We start from the raw sequence: 18,349 nt of genomic DNA, 5'->3' as shown, positions 1-18,349 counted from the left end.
CACGTAGAACTATACGGACCTTGGAGCGTTTTTCGATTCCAGCGCAACTCCTTGGAATTCTGTCTTATGAACTTTATAATGTTCGGGATTTTTGGCGGTAGTCCGTATGAGTCAAAATAATAACAAGTCGAATTTCGGAAAAAAAGAGCTATCCAGTGTCGTCCGGGATTCTTGCTGTTCTCCGTATTAACGATAAAGCTTCTCTTCTTTCCGATTGTTTGAGGTAATAAATCCGAGGGATAAACGCCACCGAATGTCTTGCTAATTTCGGAATCACCTAACGCCAGTTTCCAGAGCATAATCGTATCCATTAGTTGTTTAGTAGTCGACGTAAATGTTTCGCGATCGATCGATTTCTATTGTATTACGATATTCTAAGAAGCATATGACGTTAACTGTTTCTGGCAAAGGTCTTTTGAACTTTAAATCGAAACTAACATTTCCATAGGTCAACACAGAGGTATGGTTTTCGGAGGCTGCGCGGTCGGGAGTTAGGTCGAATACGTGGAACATGTATCCTTGAGCGTAGTCGGAGTACGATATATTAGCGAATTTTCCGTAGGGAATTCCCCCTATTTCTTCGAATAATGTTGCGTAACTTCGAGCGTAAGATTTTGCGTCAAAGTCTGGACAGAACGGGTTGGGTGGGATTAAAATCGAATCTTTTATAACAGAAATATAGTTTAAGTCGAAATTTTCAAAATTGAAAGGATTTAAATCGAACTGTCCATTAAAAGCGTTATTTCGCACCAATCCGATTATAATTCTTTTCGGGATTTGACCGATTATCGCATTCGATATATTTGAACTTAAAATCCCTTTACTTAATGTAAATACTTTAATATTAACTCGTCGATAAGGCATTTTAATTACAGAATTTTCTAATGTTTTTTCCATTCCAATTAAGATGCTAGGACTTACTTCTATTCTATTTACTTTTAACGTAATATTCTTTAATCGAATCTGATAATTATCGGCCGTCGCCATTAGAGCGAAAGCGTCTTTCGAACGTTCCAATTTTATTCGAACGTCTACGCCGTTTATCAATAATTTAGGTTGATTAATAAAATCGAAATGAAGTCGTCCGTATAAATCTAATACTTGGCTTCTGCTGCTTTTCTTAAACCTGGTGACTAATCCTTCATTCTTGGGGTCTTTAATCGGGTTGGTTTCGTTTAAAAATCCGGCGGTGTCTTTGTAGAAGAAAGAGCTGGTTAAATAGGTTTTTTGCGCTTCTTCGGAGGAAAATAATAGATTTTCTATTATCGCTCGGTATGGGTAATTGACGTGCGTAGATACAGTTTTATCGTTAAATATCGTAGTACATTGAGAGAACATCGAATGCAAAAAATTATTCACGGGTGTTACTAAATCGATATCGAGAGTAGAAGTTCCATTTTGTTTAGTAACAGTAACTTGCGCATTAATCGAAATACTGCTCAAATCTATTAAGTTTTCTCCAGAGCCCGGGATTAGAAATTCTATAGGAGATTTCTGATCGGTTATCGAAGCGATGGGATGTAGAATAGCCTCGGTAGTATTTAAAATCGCCAACTGGGTCGGAATAGTTTTAAAAAAATCTAGTTCGGATTTTAAACACAAGCAGGAGAAAGGATCTATTTTTTTTAGGAGAAAATATGTACTACTTTCCTCTTCTTAGTATTTTTTCGTTTCACGCTTTTTCTTAGGCGTTTTCGTTTTTTACCCGATTCGCTTTGAATTTTTTGAATGACGTCATTTTTTATTTTTCGACCTGCTTGATTAATTCTCGATAGAGTCGAGACTTTTTACGATTTTTTCGTGAGTATATTTGATTTGATATCTTTCGCTGTATTTAACACTTTTTTCCAATATATCGACCAGCATGTTATAATATTGGTATTGCTTCGCGAAAAATATTAGAAAAAAATCCATAACCACGTTGAATCGGCCAACTTTTAAAGTATGGTTATCTTTTCCATTGAGAGTAGCATAAGGGGTGTGCGGAAATATAGAATCGGGATATCCTCTTGTCTGCGAACGATAATAACTAATACAGTTTTCTGGTTCAAGCTTCATTTTATCAAATAACTGATTCTTTAATGAATCCGGTTTTTATATACTTTTTTGACGAAAACACAATACTAAAAGCGTTTTCCTTGAAGTAAATATGACGTTTTCACTTGTTGAAGTGTATATATCTACGGTTATAGTCTCGATATAATTCGATCGAAGAGGGAAAAATAATGGAGTATTATAAATTTTAACGATTTGTTGATCTTTTTCTCTCATAACTGGAATTACTTGAAATAGTGGAGCCGAAGTATTGCCTGCGTGATGCGATTATATTAAATTAGAATATACAAATATTTTTTTATTTTGGCGTTTAATTCTAAGGGATAAGTTTCTGTAAATTCTTCTTCGGAATATTCTAATCAATTGTGGGAACGCCAGGGGGAGACGAAGGCGTATTTCCTTTTATTTTTCTTGGCGTTCAGGTCGGTAAGACCCGCCCCACTGTCAAGGATGGCTAATTTTGCGCGACATCGCAACTTGTCGGGATCGGTCAATTAATTGTCAGGTCGAGTTGAGGAAGTGTGGGGTCGTCGATAAGAAAAAGGCAATATCCATAGTAACAGGACAACACAGATTAAATTTATTAGAATAGAGAATTGATTACATCGAAGCGACGCATTCTGTTACTAATCGCGGGAGAGAGAGAGCTTACAATTGTTAGGGGATTTATATTTCTCAGTTACTGATTATGATCGAGAATGTTCTTCGGCTCGGGCTGAAGTTTCTTTGGCGTCTTTCCTGGCGATGGGCGGCAGGATCGGCTTGTGGACAGAGGCTCTGGCGTCCTGGAAGGGCCTTTGTATAGGACTCGGGTCAGCGGGTCGTTCCGCTCCCTTGGACCTCAGCTTTTTTTTCTTAGATAACCTCCCCCTTTATATACCTTCGGTCTCTTCCGTAACGATCACCAATCGCGATGGAGGGTGGTGACTTGAGTTCTATGACTCAGGTGGGATCCGGAGAAGGATGGAAGCGGGTTTGACGGTGGAAGACTGTACATCCTTCAAAGCTTGATCGTTATCGCAAATTTCGATCGTTATCTCCCGAGGGGATTTGAAATAATGACAATTTAAAATCAGACCGGCTCAATTCGGTTTTTACACTGCGTCGGACTTTCGAAATCGAACTTGGTTCTAAACGGGACCAGTTTGATTGTATTTACTGTTTGGGCGTTCGCTTTTATGGAGGGTTACTTTCTCTCGGATAGCTGAGAAATAATTCGTAATTATTTATAGATACATTATTATTAAGCGGTACAGAGTTGATCGCGATACAGTAATAGGATGAGATATTCAAAATATAGGCTGAGTTAAAACGGGTCGTTCTGTTGTCTGGTAGTATCGGATTGATACAATGGTAATTCGTCGACGTCTGTGGACAGATGCCTGTTGATGAGTAGTAACGAACATCGTTGATTGTCTGGAGGTTGAAGACAAAGGTTGTAGTTCGAGGAAACACGTGGGTGCGTTATTTCCTTTGTTCGGCTGTTTGTGGGTCTGTACGTTGATGGGATACTACTGGATATTAGATGGTGATGGTTGACAAAAATCGTAGGTAAATATTTGATAGAATTTTGGTAAAGTGTTAAGAGGAAGGAATAACTGGTTTTTGATTGAGGAGTAGATGGCTGGATTTTGGTGGGTTGAATGGCAAATGGTGGTAACGTTGGATAAGTCGACATTCGGTTGGCGTGGCTGATAGCTGATACTGTCTTGGTATCCAAAAATAAAGATTAAAATATATGTAATGGCAATAAGTTCATTGTTATAGGTAGAGGTATGATAACATATAGGTAAAGTGGAGTTTATTACTCTTTCTCAGAAAACTGGGTCTAACCCGAAAAGAGGGATATGCGCGGATTGGGAAGAGTGTCGATATCTAGTTAATAGGGATCGGGTGAATGTATCGCGAATATATATAATAATTAAGGCTTGAATAAAATATCAAAAGGTAATTTATTAAAATTAACAATAAAATACGATGAAAATAACAGTGGATTTGAATGGCTACATAAACGGCTACTTAAATGGTACATATAAATGGTTATTATAATATTCGAGAATATATATAAGAATATATATATAAATTCGTTCGGTTAAATACATTTGGTTAAATATAATTAAATACATTCGGTTAAGATTGTGTCCGGCGATTGTGTCGGGATCGGCGAGGTCAAGTTTGGACTCTGGAAGTCGAGCCGGAGTCCTGGAAAAGGGGGACTCGCGTCGCGTGCGTTGGTGGGTTCGGCGCTGATGATTGAGTTGTTCGATAATAGATGTTTGTGAAAGTGTCCTTGTCGGTTAGGGCGAGCCGCAGATCTGCGCGACATTGGTGCTTCAGCGGCAACACGATGGTGACCGGGGTTGCGTTCTTTTTTCGCTGGGATTTTGCGAAGTTTAGGGCAGCTCGAATGGCTGCCGAATCGACTTTAGGTCGTTCTGTCTCTGCGGTCTGGGAAGACATTTCCTTGGGCTCGCTCCAGTCGGTGGAGGCCATCTGAAAGGTGTTAGTCAGTCAGCGTTAATTTGGAGGAAGAATTTAAAATTTTCGCGGTTGCAGAAGGAATGGACAACTGCGACGGGGAGTTTGAGAGGAGAAAGGGAGGTAGAAAGGGGAATATTGCTTAAGGTGGGCATCGAAGGGACGGACTATTGTAAATAATATTGTCCCTGCCTGAATGCAAGAAAATAGGAAAAGGAAGTAGTGGAGGCAGAGTCGGGAGGATGGGAGGGGAGGCGGAGAACCTCGATTCGATAAAGAGGGATCTCCGTCGGACGTCTAATGACGCGAATTAAAAAATGATTGTCATAACAGGCGAGAATGGATGTTCACATTGTAGGTTCGGGTTGGCTTGAGGTGATTCCCATAAAAAGGAGTGTAGATCGCGAGTACAGACGGGCGAGGGGGTGGCGTTGTTGCAGGTGAGGAAGAAGAGTAGTACGATTTCCTTCCCAGGAGCAGCGAGATTTTGGGAAGGGACATGTCACAGGCTTGAAATGGCAAGATTTTTGGTGCTCCTCCCTCTGATAGAGGGGGGTGCGAAAGGGACAACCGTAAGACTGATTGGAACATGGAAATAGTAACGTGGAAGCCAGTTGTTCCACAACAAGGCTCCTGATACGTCCTAATGGCTCTCGACAGGTGTGAGTGGTTGATTCGAGGTTGACAGCTGGAGCATATTATGTGCCCATTCGTGCATTGATAGACTGGTGGTTGGGTCAGGTCATAACAAATCGAGCAGGTCACAAGGGACGTGACGGTGTCTTCGTGTTCGCTGGCCATTGGTCTGAAAGGGAAAGAGGATATGTGAGATATCCGACAGTTGAGTGAGGGGTAGTATATATAGTGTAGAACTACTGAGAAACAATGGATAAAGGGAAGTGTGGGGTTACTCTAACCGGTCCCATAGGTATACACTCACTGGACTATACGAATAGTTAATAGGAGAAAGCGACAGGTGTGGGTTTTCGCGGAGCGGAATTTGAGGCGTTAGGTCTTTCAGCGGGCGGAATTTGCTCTTGGTCTAGGTTTGCAGCTAGATTGTTTAGGTGTACTTCTCGGAGGAAGTGATTTGTCAGATTAGGATTTCGTTCGCGGGAGTTGGATAAACAGCAACGGCGGTGCGGTAGATAATAGTGACAACCATATATAATGCCAATGGGAAGAAGAGCAATCAGTAGGCAACTCATCAGGATGGTAAGTAACGAGGGGGCCGAGGTAGTTGATGGAGGAGATGTTGACATACGTAATAAATGTTCGAGGTCATACCGGACATTTGTCAAGGAACGATCGGCCTCTCTAATATCGGCGGAGGTGATCACCTTGAAGGGTAGAGTCTGAGGATTTTTAGACGGGTTTGAAGTAACCGTATTTTGATTTGATTTAGGATTTGTTTGGTTTGGGGAACAACTAATTGTTGGGCTATGTCCAATTGAAGGGTTGATTGTCTTTGGAAGTGTTTCGTGAGGATAATCCCAGGCAGGTATCCTGTACAAGCATTCGGGAGATTAATAGTTTCGGTATTATTTAATTTCTTTGTGGATGGTATAAGAGGGAAATTGTGACGTTGTGTTGGACATCGAATTGTGAGGAGGAGAGGCTTAGGCGTGGAATAAATCCAGGTACCTCGTTGATCTATTCTTTTAAAAATTGGTGAGAATTGAGGGACAATTTGTCGCATGCAGAGATCTTTGATCTTATTTTCAATGCCACTAAATAAAGCATATTTGCAGCTTTGTGATGGATCGCGTTGAATAGGGCTATCTAAGGAGCACATGGGAAGGTGGGCGGCTTTACAGGTGGTCAGGTCGTGACGTTGCAACAGCATGTAAGACTGTCGGTCCGTCGAGAGCACGATGACCGGATGGACGGTCTTAAATTGCACGAAAGTGTTTAGGGTAGAAATGGGTAAGTAGGGAACTGTGCGATTTCGTACATATCAAAGGATCCGCTCGGAGTAATCAGCGGAATATTAGTGAAAATTCGTAATTTGCCGGGAAGGGCTATCGCGATTGTTGTAATCCCTTGATAATATTTAAATAGCGTATCCGGTTGGATGGCTTCGATCATTGCGTAATTGTCAGGAAGTTGAATTTGTATATCGCGGAGTGCCTCTCGTTGTGGGTTCCTGTCCGTGGTGAGGGGACCTCCCAGAGATGGTCTAGTAACTCTTCTTTACCATCCCTGGGATCTGAATGCCCACCCACGTGTTTGCCGTGCGTTGTGACCCGTATGCCGGAAAGGGGGATCCTGGTAGTTGAGGGGCAACATACCGTCCCCAACACACTGCTTTGGCCCCTGCTTCGGATAAACGGGAGGCTCAAATCAGGCTCTGTTTGAGTCAATCGGCTGGTCGTGAGTCATTGTTGACCTCGGCTTGGAGTCAACCGATCGATGCAGACTGGGCGGACACATCAGACAAGGTGTGCTCTTCTCGACTGCATTGTGAGGGTATAGCTCTTGGGAAACCCTGGTGTGACGGTCTATGGGAATCTCTTAGTTGACGGCATCCCCTTGTTGGGCCCCATGGTGGGTGGGGTCACCGTGAGCTGAATATTAATTTTTCAATATGGATTCACTACAATCTAAAACATTAGGTACCAAAGCATCACCACCAAGTGATTTTACTTCCGTTAACCAACCAGCCTACCTTATTGTTCATGCTACGGGAGAAACATCTCTGTCTAAATGTTCCCCCTTTTTGATTCAAAAATTATTTGAATCAACCATTGGGCATCTTAAAAAATCCAAAAATTGAGGTCAGGAGATTTACTCGTTGAGGCAGCCTCTCCTCAACAATTAGCAAAGCTTTTAAAGACTAAATCTCTAGGAGACATAAATGTCACTATCACACCACACACAAGTTTGAACTCGTCACGTGGTGTGATATCTGAGATCGATCTGATGTCTGAAGATGAATCAGATATCCAGATCGGTCTTTCAGATCAAGGTGTCACTGCTGTCCGACGCATTTCCATTCGTCGTGATGGCAAGTTGATACCAACTAAACATCTCATTCTCACTTTTGGAAAGCCAACATTACCATCATTTGTTACTGCAGGATATCTGCGCTGCCCAGTTCGACCATACGTTCCAAACTCGCTGCGCTGCTTTAAATGCCAGCGGTTTGGACATTCTCAAACATCCTGCCGAGGAAAGAGCATATGTGCAGTGTGGAACTGAAGGTCACCAGAGTGCCGAGTGTACCAATAATCCATGCTGTGTGAATTGCAAAGATGCCCATCCTGCCTACTCCCGGAAATGCCCTGCATGGCAGAGAGAGAAAGAGGTTCAGCGGGTGAAAACTGTCAACAATTTATCTTACGTAGACGCTCGTCGCATGGTCACTTCAAGTGCACCGCTTAAACACAAGACATTTGCTGCAGTTTGGAAATCCACAAACTCGTGTGGAGTTCAAACAGATATCTCTGTTTCACCAAATGAATCTCTCACTCGCCACACTAAATGTTTGCTAATTCAGTCTAAAAAAACAGAAGAAAAGGAGATCGTAAAGACAAAATCAACCATTCCCAAAACAGGAGTAATAACTGGAAATGTGGGTACTAAAAAGGCAAATAACCCCTCGATGTGGGTTCCTGTCCGTGGTGAGGGGACCTCCCAGAGATGGTTTAGTATTTCTTCTTTACCATCCCTGGGATCTGAACGCCCACCCACGTGTTTGCCGTGCGTGGTGGCCCGTATGCCGGAAAGGGGGATCCTGGTAGTTGAGGGGCAACATACCGTCCCCAACACACTGCTTTGGCCCCTGCTTCGGATAAACGGGAGGCTCAAATCAGGCTCCGTTTGAGTCAATCGGCTGGTCGTTGAGTCATTGTTGACCTCGGCTTGGAGTCAACCGATCGATGCAGACCGGGCAGACACGTCAGACAAGGTGTGCTTTTCTCGACTGCATTGTGAGGGTATAGCTCCTGGGAAACCCTGGTGCGACGGTCTATGGGAGTCTCCCATGTGACGGCATCCCCTTGTTGGGCCCCATGGTGGGTGGGGTCACCAGAAGCTGAATGTTTTACTTTTAATCATGGATTCCCCAAAAATAAAAGATCCGAAAGAGCGGAAAAATTTAAAAATGTCCAGTACCCCAGCGTACTTAATAGTACACGCAACTGGTGACAAACCATTATCTAAAGCTTCTCCTTTTCTGATTCAAAAATTGTTCCAGTCGACTATTGGAGATTTGAAAAAAATTCAGAAATTAAGATCAGGTGATTTACTGGTGGAAACATCCTCCCCACAACAATCTGCAAAACTTCTAGAAACAAAGACCCTGGGAGAAATGGAAATCACTGTCACACCACACGGAAGTTTAAACTCATCACGTGGTGTGATATCTGAAATTGATCTGATGTCTGAAGACGAATCAGATATTCAGATTGGTCTTTCAGATCAAGGTGTCGTTGCTGTCCGGCGCATTTCAATTCGTCGAGATGGAAAGTTGATACCAACCAAACACCTGATTCTTACTTTCAACAAACCAACATTGCCATCCTTTATAACAGCAGGATACCTACGTTGCTCAGTCCGTCCATATATCCCAAATCCGCTGCGTTGTTTCAAATGCCAGCGGTTTGGACACTCGCAAACATCCTGCCGAGGAAAAAGCGCATGTGCACAGTGTGGGACTGAGGGTCACGACAGTACAGAATGTAAAAGTACCCCATGCTGTGTGAACTGTAAAGATGCCCATCCTGCTTACTCCCGGAAATGCCCTGCATGGCAGAGAGAAAAAGAAATACAGCGTGTAAAAACAGTCAACAACTTACCCTACCCAGAGGCACGTCGCATGGTCACTTCAAGTGCACCACTGAAACAAAAAACATTTGCTGCTGCTCTGAAATTCACAAAGACATGTGAAGTTCAGACAGACATTTCTGTTTCCCCAAAGGAATCTTTCACTCGCCATGCAAAATGTTTACTGATCCCTTCAAAAGAAACAGCAGAAAATGACAATAAAAAACAAAAAACACCCCTACCTAAAACAGGGGTGATAACAAGAAACCTGGGTTCAAAAAAGGCTAGTAAGAACCCATTAAACAAACAGAGAGTGAAAGCAGCTCTCTCTAAAGCTAAAAAATCAGAGACTCAGTCTGTGAGCGAGTTCTCTGATATCTCTGATGAAGAGAATAATGTGGAGGTAAAAAAACCAATGTCACCTCCAAAAGAGAGACCGCCTGTTAAATTAAAGAGGGATACCCTCGCAAAGAATGCTGCCTCAACCACATAATGGATTATAAAATAATCCAATGGAACTGTCGTGGTTTCCGCAACAACTTCTCTGACATTAAACATTTGACATCATCTACCACATCTCTCTGCGTGGCACTCCAGGAAACACATCTAAAACCTGGAGAAAAAATTACTTTAAAAGGATTTAATCTTTACCGTAAGGATGATGATAGCCACACTCGCGCCAGTGGAGGTGTGGCTGTACTGGTTTCAAATTGCATCCCTTCCTTACCGGTACAAATAAGAACAGAGCTGCAAGCTGTGGCAGTCAGAATTTCAATTGGAGTAACTGTCACAGTTTGTTCCATATACTTGCCACCAGATGTCAGAGTCAATGAGGATGAATTGGATGACTTGGTTGAACAACTGCCAACTCCGTTTATTCTACTTGGTGATCTCAATGGCCACAATCCAATGTGGGGCAGTCACGACATCAATTGTCGAGGCAGAGCCATTGAAAGATTCATAGGTAATCACCAACTGTATTTATTTAATACTGGAGAAGTGACATACTTCCACGCCCCAACAAGAACATTTACTGCCATTGATTTGACATTAGCTAGTCCAAATCTGTTTTCAGCGTTTACATGGGAGGTTGGATCTAATCCACTTTCCAGTGACCACTTTCCAATATTTTTAAAATATAGGGGCAGAGGAAGCTGTGAAACAGCCCGTCCACCACGCTGGAAATTTGAAACGGCAGATTGGCCTGCATTTTCCTCTTTGGCTAACATCACTGAGGAAATGGTCAATACTGCCGATATCAATGATGCAGTAGAAGTTGTCACTTCCAGTATTATTCAGGCAGCCGAAAAAACAATGGGGAAAACGTCAACCAGATATCCAAAACATCCGAAACCATGGTGGGATCAGAATTGTGAGGCAGCATTTAAAAAACAAAAGAAAGCATGGGGGATTTTCAGAAGATACCCCACTGCTGAGAATTTGATAGCTTTTAAAAAAGCAAAGGCAAATGCCAGAAAAATAAGGAGGCAAAGCCAAAGGGATTCCTGGAGGAAGTATGTTTCTAGCATAACATCTTCCACCAGCTCAAAAGCAGTCTGGGATAAAATCCATAAAATTAATGGGAAATATGCTTCTCACTCTCTGTCCATGCTGGAAAATAATGGCACAATAATCAGTGACATTAAAGGTATTGCTGATTTGTTGGGTGAAACATTTTCGTCTTCATCCAGCAATATTATGTATACAACAAATTTCCAGGCTTATAAAGTCCAAAGTGAAAAACAATATCTAAACTTCCACTCTCCATCTAATGAGGAATATAATGTGCCATTTAGCAGAATAGAACTATGTACAGCAATCTCTCGCTCGGGGAATACTGCTGTAGGTCCGGATAAAATCCATTACAGCATGATTAAAAATCTGTCAGACAATTCCCTTAGTAACCTTCTGAATCTGTTCAACAGAATATGGACAGAACATACTTTTCCAGACTCTTGGAGGCTATCTATCATAATTCCCATTCCCAAGCCAGGTAAAGACTGCAAGAATCCCTCTAATTATAGACCAATTTCTCTGACTAGTTGTCTCTGCAAACTTTTCGAGAGAATGGTAAACAGACGCCTGATGTTCCTCCTAGAGGAAAAGAACTACTTTTCACCACATCAGAGTGGATTTCGTAGGAACAGAAGTACCACAGACAATCTAGTAAACCTTGAAACATCTATACGCGAAGCGTTTGTAAGACGACAGCACTTAGTGTCTGTGTTTTTCGATATAGAGAAGGCTTATGATCGCTGCTGGCGATATGGAATACTCCGTGATCTGCAAGAATTTGGACTGCGGGGTAATCTGCCAATTTTTATAAAAAACTTCTTGCAAAATCGAAGATTTCAAGTCAGGATGGGCAACACTTTGTCTAGGCCTTTCACACAAGAAGAGGGTGTTCCTCAAGGTTCTATTCTGAGTGTGACTCTGTTCCTAATCAAAATTAATAGCATAGCTAAGTGTCTTCCTTCCAGTGTGAAACACTCTTTGTATGTGGATGACTTTCAGATCTCCTGTCAGTCTACTAACATGAGTTTTATTGAAAGACAACTGCAAACCTCCCTAAATCGCATAGACAGTTGGTCCAAGATCAATGGTTTTACTTTTAATGCAGAGAAGACCTCGTGCATCCACTTTTGCCGAAGGCGTGGTTTGCACCTGGAACCTGAAATTCACCTAAATGGGGTTAAAATCCCAATGGTCAATGAAGCAAAATTTTTGGGTGTTGTGTTCGACCATAAATTGACGTTCTTGCCACACTTGCGCAATTTGAAGAGTAGATGTTTAAAATCTCTGAACCTTTTAAAGGTATTATGCTGCTCATCCTGGGGAGCAGACAAATGTTCGATGCTCAGGATATATAGAGCCCTCGTTCGCTCTAAGCTGGATTATGGATGTGTTGTTTATGGCTCTGCGCGAGAATCTACTCTTCGGATGCTGGATCCAATCCACCATCAAGCATTGCGTTTGTGCACTGGTGCATTTCGAACTTCTCCTGTTCAAAGTTTGTACGTGGATGCTTATGAGCCTCCACTATCTCTCAGGAGAGAGCAGTTGTCTTTGTTTTATTACATTAAACAGAAATTTCTGGCTAAACCTTCAGTTTATTGTAGAGTATCAGATACTCAGCTGAAAAGATTATTTACAGCTCGCCCAAGTTGTGTCCCTACATTTGACATTAGAATGGAGAATGTAAGCAGCACGATTGACCTGGACACAAGCAACATTTCACAGGTCGAGGTCGATAATATATCACCTTGGTCAACTCCTGTGATTAATGTTGACTTTAGCTTAAAGCAGTTTCCTAAGGATTCCACCCCGGACTACATCTATAGGCAGCACTTTGCAGAAATTCAACACTACGACAGGAATTTAATTCCTATTTATACTGATGGATCGAAATCGGTTGATTACGTTGGCTCAGCCTTTGTCTGCCAGGATGAGATCGTGGCAGAACAAATTGCATCAAATTCTTCCATTTTTACTGCAGAGTGTCAGGCTATTTATCTAGCCTTAAAATATATAATTAGTAAAGGTCATCGTCGCTGTGTTATTTACACTGACTCAGTTAGTGCACTTCAGGCTTTGATCTCACATGAACCTAGTTCTCACTCTATAGTGATTAAAATTCACAAACTGTTTTGCCATCTTATTGCAAGTAATATTTTTGTAAAATTTCGTTGGGTCCCAGGCCATGTAGGTATAAAAGGGAATGAAGCAGCTGATGCAGCTGCAAAGTCAGCAAGTCCTTCTCAGCATACAATGTTCATTGAAGGAGGTGACTTGAAGCTGGTTGTTAAAAAACGACTAGCAGAGAGATGGCAAAATGTGTGGAACGAACAAGTCCACAATAAACTTTACGAGATCAAACCTATAATAGAAAATTGGACACACAAGAAACAGTATGATAGGAGATCTGAAGTCATTCTTACTCGCCTGAGAATTGGACATACTCGGCTTACTCATCAATACCTTTTGAAGGGTGATGACCAGCCAGTATGCCAGTATTGCATTTGTACTTTAAGTGTTAAACATATACTTTGCAACTGTGTTGCTTTTGACCAGAGTCGCAGACAGCATTTTGGAAATGCAACTTTGAGAGAGATTTTGGGCCAGAGGCCAAATCTTGATAAGATACTGAACTTTTTGAAAGTTATAAATATTAATAGAGAGATTTAAGTTAACTAATTTATTTATTTATTTATTTATTTATTATATATTTATATTTGTGTTGTTCTGTTTGTTTTGTGTTTTTGTGTTGTATTGACGCCTTGTGATATATATATTTAGCTTTGTTTAATTTTACCATTTGTCATGGCGCAGCATAGCCTGTTTGGCTCTTGTGCCAAAAAACTAGAACTAACTAACTAACTAACCAAAAAGGCAAATAAGAACCCACTTAATAAACAAAAATTGAAAGCAGCCCTCTCTAAATCAAAGAGATCAGAGACTCAGTCCATGAGTGAGCTTTCTGACTTCTCTGATGAAGAAACTAATAAGGAGGTGACACCACCAACCACACCTCCAAAAGGAAAATCAGCTGTAAAACTAAAGAGGGATACTTTTACTAAGAATGCTGCCTCAAACCCATACTAGATTACAAAATAATCCAATGGAACTGTCGTGGTTTCTGCAATAACTTCTCTGACATTAAACACCTGACATCATCTACCTCATCTCTCTGCGTGGCACTCCAGGAAACACATTTAAAACCTGGAGAAAAGAATTTCTTTAAAAGGATTTGATCTCTACCGTAAGGATGATGACAGCCACACCCGCGCCAGTGGAGGTGTGGCTGTACTGGTTTCAAACCGCATCCCGTCTTTACCGGTACAAATAACAACAGAGCTGCAAGCCGTGGCAGTCAGAATTTCAATCGGCGTTACTGTCACAGTTTGTTCCATATACTTGCCACCAGATGTCAGAGTCAATGATGATGAATTGGATGCCTTGGTTGAACAGCTGCCAACTCCATTCCTTTTACTCGGTGATTTCAATGGTCACAATCCAATGTGGGGCAGTCCCGACATCAATCGTCGTGGCAGGGCCATTGAGAGATTTATAGGCAATCACCAACTGTATATATTTAATACCGGAGAAGTGACATACTTCCATGCCCCAACAAGAACATTCACTGCCATTGATTTATCATTAGCCAGTCCGAACTTGTTTTCAGCATTTACATGGGGGGTTGGATCTAATCCACTCTCTAGTGACCACTTCCCAATATTTCTAAAATACCGAGGCAGAGAAAGCTGTGAAACAGCCCGTCCACCACGCTGGAAACTTGAAACAGCAGATTGGCCTGCATTTTCTTCTTTGGCTAAAATCACTGAGGAAATGGTCAATACTGCTGATATCAATGATGCAGTTGAAGCCGTCACATCGACTATTATTCAGGCAGCTGAAAAAACAATGGGGATAACATCAACCAGATATCCAAAGCATCCGAAACCATGGTGGGATCAGAACTGCGAGGCAGCATTTAAAAAGCAAAAGAAAGCATGGGGGATTTTAAGAAGATACCCCACTGCTGAGAATTTGATTGCTTTTAAAAAAGCAAAGGCAAATGCCAGGAAAATAAGGAGGCAAAGCCAAAGGGATTCTTGGAGGAAGTATGTATCTAGCATAACATCTTCCACCAGCTCAAAAGCAGTCTGGGATAAAATCCATAAAATTAATGGGAAATATGCTTCTCATTCCCTGTCCATGTTGGAAAATAATGGCACAATAATCAGTGATATACAAGGTATTGCTGATTTGTTGGGTGAGACGTTTTCGGCTTCATCCAGCAATATGATGTATGCAAGGAATTTTCAGGTTTATAAAGCCCAAAGTGAAAAACAGTACTTAAACTTTCACTCCTCATCTAATGAGGAATATAATGTGCCATTCACCAGAATCGAATTACATAGAGCGATGTCTCGCTCGGGGAATACCGCTGTAGGCCCGGATAAAATCCACTACAGCATGATTAAAAACTTGTCAGACAATTCCCTTTGTAATCTTTTGAATCTGTTTAACAGAATATGGACAGAACATATTTTCCCTGACTCTTGGAGGCTATCAATCATTATTCCCATTCCCAAGCCAGGTAAAGACTGCAAGAATCTCTCTAATTACAGACCAATCTCTCTTACGAGTTGTCTCTGTAAACTTTTTGAGAGAATGGTAAACGGACGTTCGATGTTCCTCCTAGAGGAAAAGAACTACTTTTTATCAGATCAGAGTAGATTTCGTAGGATCAGGAGTACCACGAACAATTTAGTAAAGCTTGAGGCATTAATACGCGAAAGTAGTATTAGGGAGAGAGACTCTGAGATAATTTGTTAAACTTTTAAGACTTTATAACTTTTATTGTAGTATCGCTCAACCTCCCGAGGGAAAGACGTCCACCAGGGGCTAAAAATGGCAAAAACCGTTGAATCGTTCGAGCGTTTCTACAATATTTGCATTCCAAAAGCTCTCGTAGACATTAAAACCACGCCCATTTTTGCTGCCCCTTCGGATATACTTCACCGCGAAATTTGAGCGAGCGTTTTTAGAATACGCCGAGTCTGAAACGATATTTTTATTAAGAGATTTTTTTACAATACGACGAGTCTTAAGATGTTTCTCTCTTTACGATCTCTTCTCTCTTTAAGAGAATCAATATTATTTTCTTTATTTAAGAAAATTAATATTATTATATATATATATATATATATACTTTAATATATTTTTCTTTTCGTTATGTATTTAAGATTTCTTCTACAATACGACGATCTCTCTCTTTTAAGAGAATCAATATTATTTTCTTTATTTAAGAAAATTAATATTATATATATATAACTTTAAGATATTTTTTTCGTTAAGCCAATGCCATCTGTTGGCAAAATATTAAATTGTTAAGTCTCGAAGGTGCCATCTGTTGGCAAAATATTAAACTTCATTTTCTTTTTAAATTATTTTTTTCCTTCGAAATTTCGAAACCGATTAAAAAAATAACAAACAGCGCGAACCGTCCGTCGCTAATCGGATCGCGCCGTTTGCTATTTGGTTTTTATCGATACTTTTACGATATATATATTTTTTTCCTCCTCTTTCTTTTATTTATTTTTATACTTTTATTTTTTTATTTTTATATATTTTTTTATTTTTTATATAAGAGAACTTTCTTTTATTTATTTTTATATTTTTATTTTTTTATTTTTTATATATTTTTTTATTTTTGTAAGTTTTTGTTTTGGTTGGGCGCCATCTGTCGACAAATATGTGTCGCGACGACGATTAAATAAACGACACAATTTTCTCTTTCTTGTTCTTTTTATTATAAATAAAACCAAAAAAGTTATAATAAAAAAAGTTAAAATAAAAAAAATGATAATATTATACAAAAAAGTTTAAGCTATATTAAAAAACAAAATATATACAAAAAAAAGTTACATAAAAAAAATTGTTGAGATCTCCGCCGAATGCGTCTAAAAAAAACAATAAATATTATGTTGTATATTTATTTTTAAAAAAAATTTTATTATAAATAGTTTAAATTAAAAATTAAAAGTAGATTGTAAGGAAAATCTGCAAGAAAAAAAAAGCAGAGGGCGTTAGTCGTTCTTCTTTTTCGAAACAAAGAAGATTGTCAAACAAAGAAAGATGTCTAGTCATTGTGTCTAAAATGCAACTGTTGCTTTTAGACTTACAATTGTTTTTTAAATATAAGAGACGATCGATAGGATTAACCGATGTATTGCCAACAACCGCGAAGGTAAGAAGTTTAAGATTGAAATTATAAAAAAAAGCGTATTAAAAAGTTATAAAAAAAGTTAGTCGTAGAAAGCTTAAATTTATTTCAAATATTAAAAAACTAAAAGAATTTAAATTGACCTAATGTCTAGACATTTATCTTTTGTTTGGCTCGAAAAAATCTTGCAGAATATTCTTACATCTATTATTTAAAATTTATATAAAGTTTTTTGAAAAAAACTTACCTTTTATTCGTTGTCTTCAAATAAAATTATTTTTTGGCAGCCCATTTTTATTATTATTTTTTTATAGGATTCTTGGAAAATAACTACGTTTTTTTTAAAGGTTGTGTTTAAGTTGGTTATTTTTGAATATGTTTTTCCCTTATAATAAATAGTTTCTTTTTTATGCACGGTTATTATTATTTCTGATGAGATATTTAAGGGGATACTAATTATAGGTTTAACAAAATAAATATTATGGTCCAATATTGTTGTTTCTGAAAATTAGCAAAAATACTTTTTAAAAAAAATACAAGTAAAAAAAATTTTTACTAAAATATAAAAAAAGATAATTACCATTTCTGTCCAAAATTCTCCATGCTCCTTTGTTGAAGAAACATATTTGATTTTCTTCGTCGAAATTTTGTAATATTTGAACTGAATCCCATCTTTCATTTGCAATATGATTGCCAGTGTAAGTGCGCTCTTCAAAGTTTAGACTATATTTAGTAAAATATTTTGTTTCTAAAATCGTCGCATTCGGCAGAGATCTCATCTTGGAGAGGGTTAAAAAATCGGATAAAAGCGAAAGTATTTATACTCTAGGTTTATTAATATATGCGTTCACTTTCGCTAGTCCTCATCTTAGCCTACGGCATCAAAGTCGCGCCTTATCTGTCCCTCTCTATCTTTTTTACATTCTAGGTCAAAGATAGGCCTCCTAATTCAATGTCAAGAATTCGAAGAGGGTTAAAAAAAATCGGATAAAAAGCGAAAGTGTTTATACTCTAGGTTTATTAATATGCGCGTTCACTTTCGCTAGTCCCCCATCTTAGCCTACGGCATCAAAAGTCGCGTCTTATCTGTCCCTCTCTATCTTTTTTACATTCTAGGTCAAAGATAGGCCTCCTAATTCAAAGTCAAGAATTCGAGGTGACCCGATTCCCACACAAAGCGACTAATGTTTTATAGTTTCAATTAAAAAACGCATTTTTTAAGTTTTAAAAAAAATTTTATTTGAGTAAACTAACGCTACATTGGTTACATTTAATGAATATATTTGGTGGTATTTTACCAAAACGAAAATTATTGCGTAC

General features: G+C 39.5%; 1 protein-coding gene and 1 long non-coding RNA gene across 2 annotated transcripts in view; both read left to right on the top strand.

The window, feature by feature from the left end:
* The window catches only part of LOC136972199 (uncharacterized), a 43,679-nt gene extending 35,311 nt beyond the window's left edge, over nt 1–8,368 (top strand). Inside the window, exon 2 of the long non-coding RNA XR_010880296.1 lies at nt 8,123–8,368. This is a non-coding gene — a long non-coding RNA (uncharacterized lncRNA). The remainder of the gene's footprint in view (nt 1–8,122) is intronic.
* A 222-nt stretch (nt 8,369–8,590) lies between these two features.
* Nucleotides 8,591–13,902, top strand: LOC136972201 (uncharacterized). Its single transcript, XM_067266756.1, has 2 exons — nt 8,591–9,553; nt 13,690–13,902. Exons 1-2 carry the CDS (start codon nt 8,591–8,593, stop codon nt 13,900–13,902), a joined length of 1,176 nt encoding a protein of 391 aa, XP_067122857.1.
* The last annotated feature ends 4,447 nt before the right edge of the window (nt 13,903–18,349 follow it).

The sequence above is a fragment of the Centruroides vittatus genome, unplaced genomic scaffold (assembly GCF_030686945.1).
Source record: "Centruroides vittatus isolate TY-2023 unplaced genomic scaffold, ASM3068694v2 contig_283, whole genome shotgun sequence".
NCBI lineage: Eukaryota > Metazoa > Arthropoda > Arachnida > Scorpiones > Buthidae > Centruroides > Centruroides vittatus.
Note: the sequence above shows the minus strand (reverse complement) of the source record. Positions and strands in the feature narration are given on the sequence as shown.

What these genes read in the sequence shown, in the direction of transcription:
- LOC136972201 (XM_067266756.1), top strand. Translation starts at nt 8,591, where the DNA reads ATGGATTCCCCAAAAATAAAAGATCCGAAAGAGCGGAAAAATTTAAAA. An exon ending in CACCCCTACCTAAAACAGGG is followed by an intron (nt 9,554 to 13,689) that starts GTGATAACAAGA and finishes CTAACCAAAAAG; the next exon opens with GCAAATAAGAACCCACTTAA.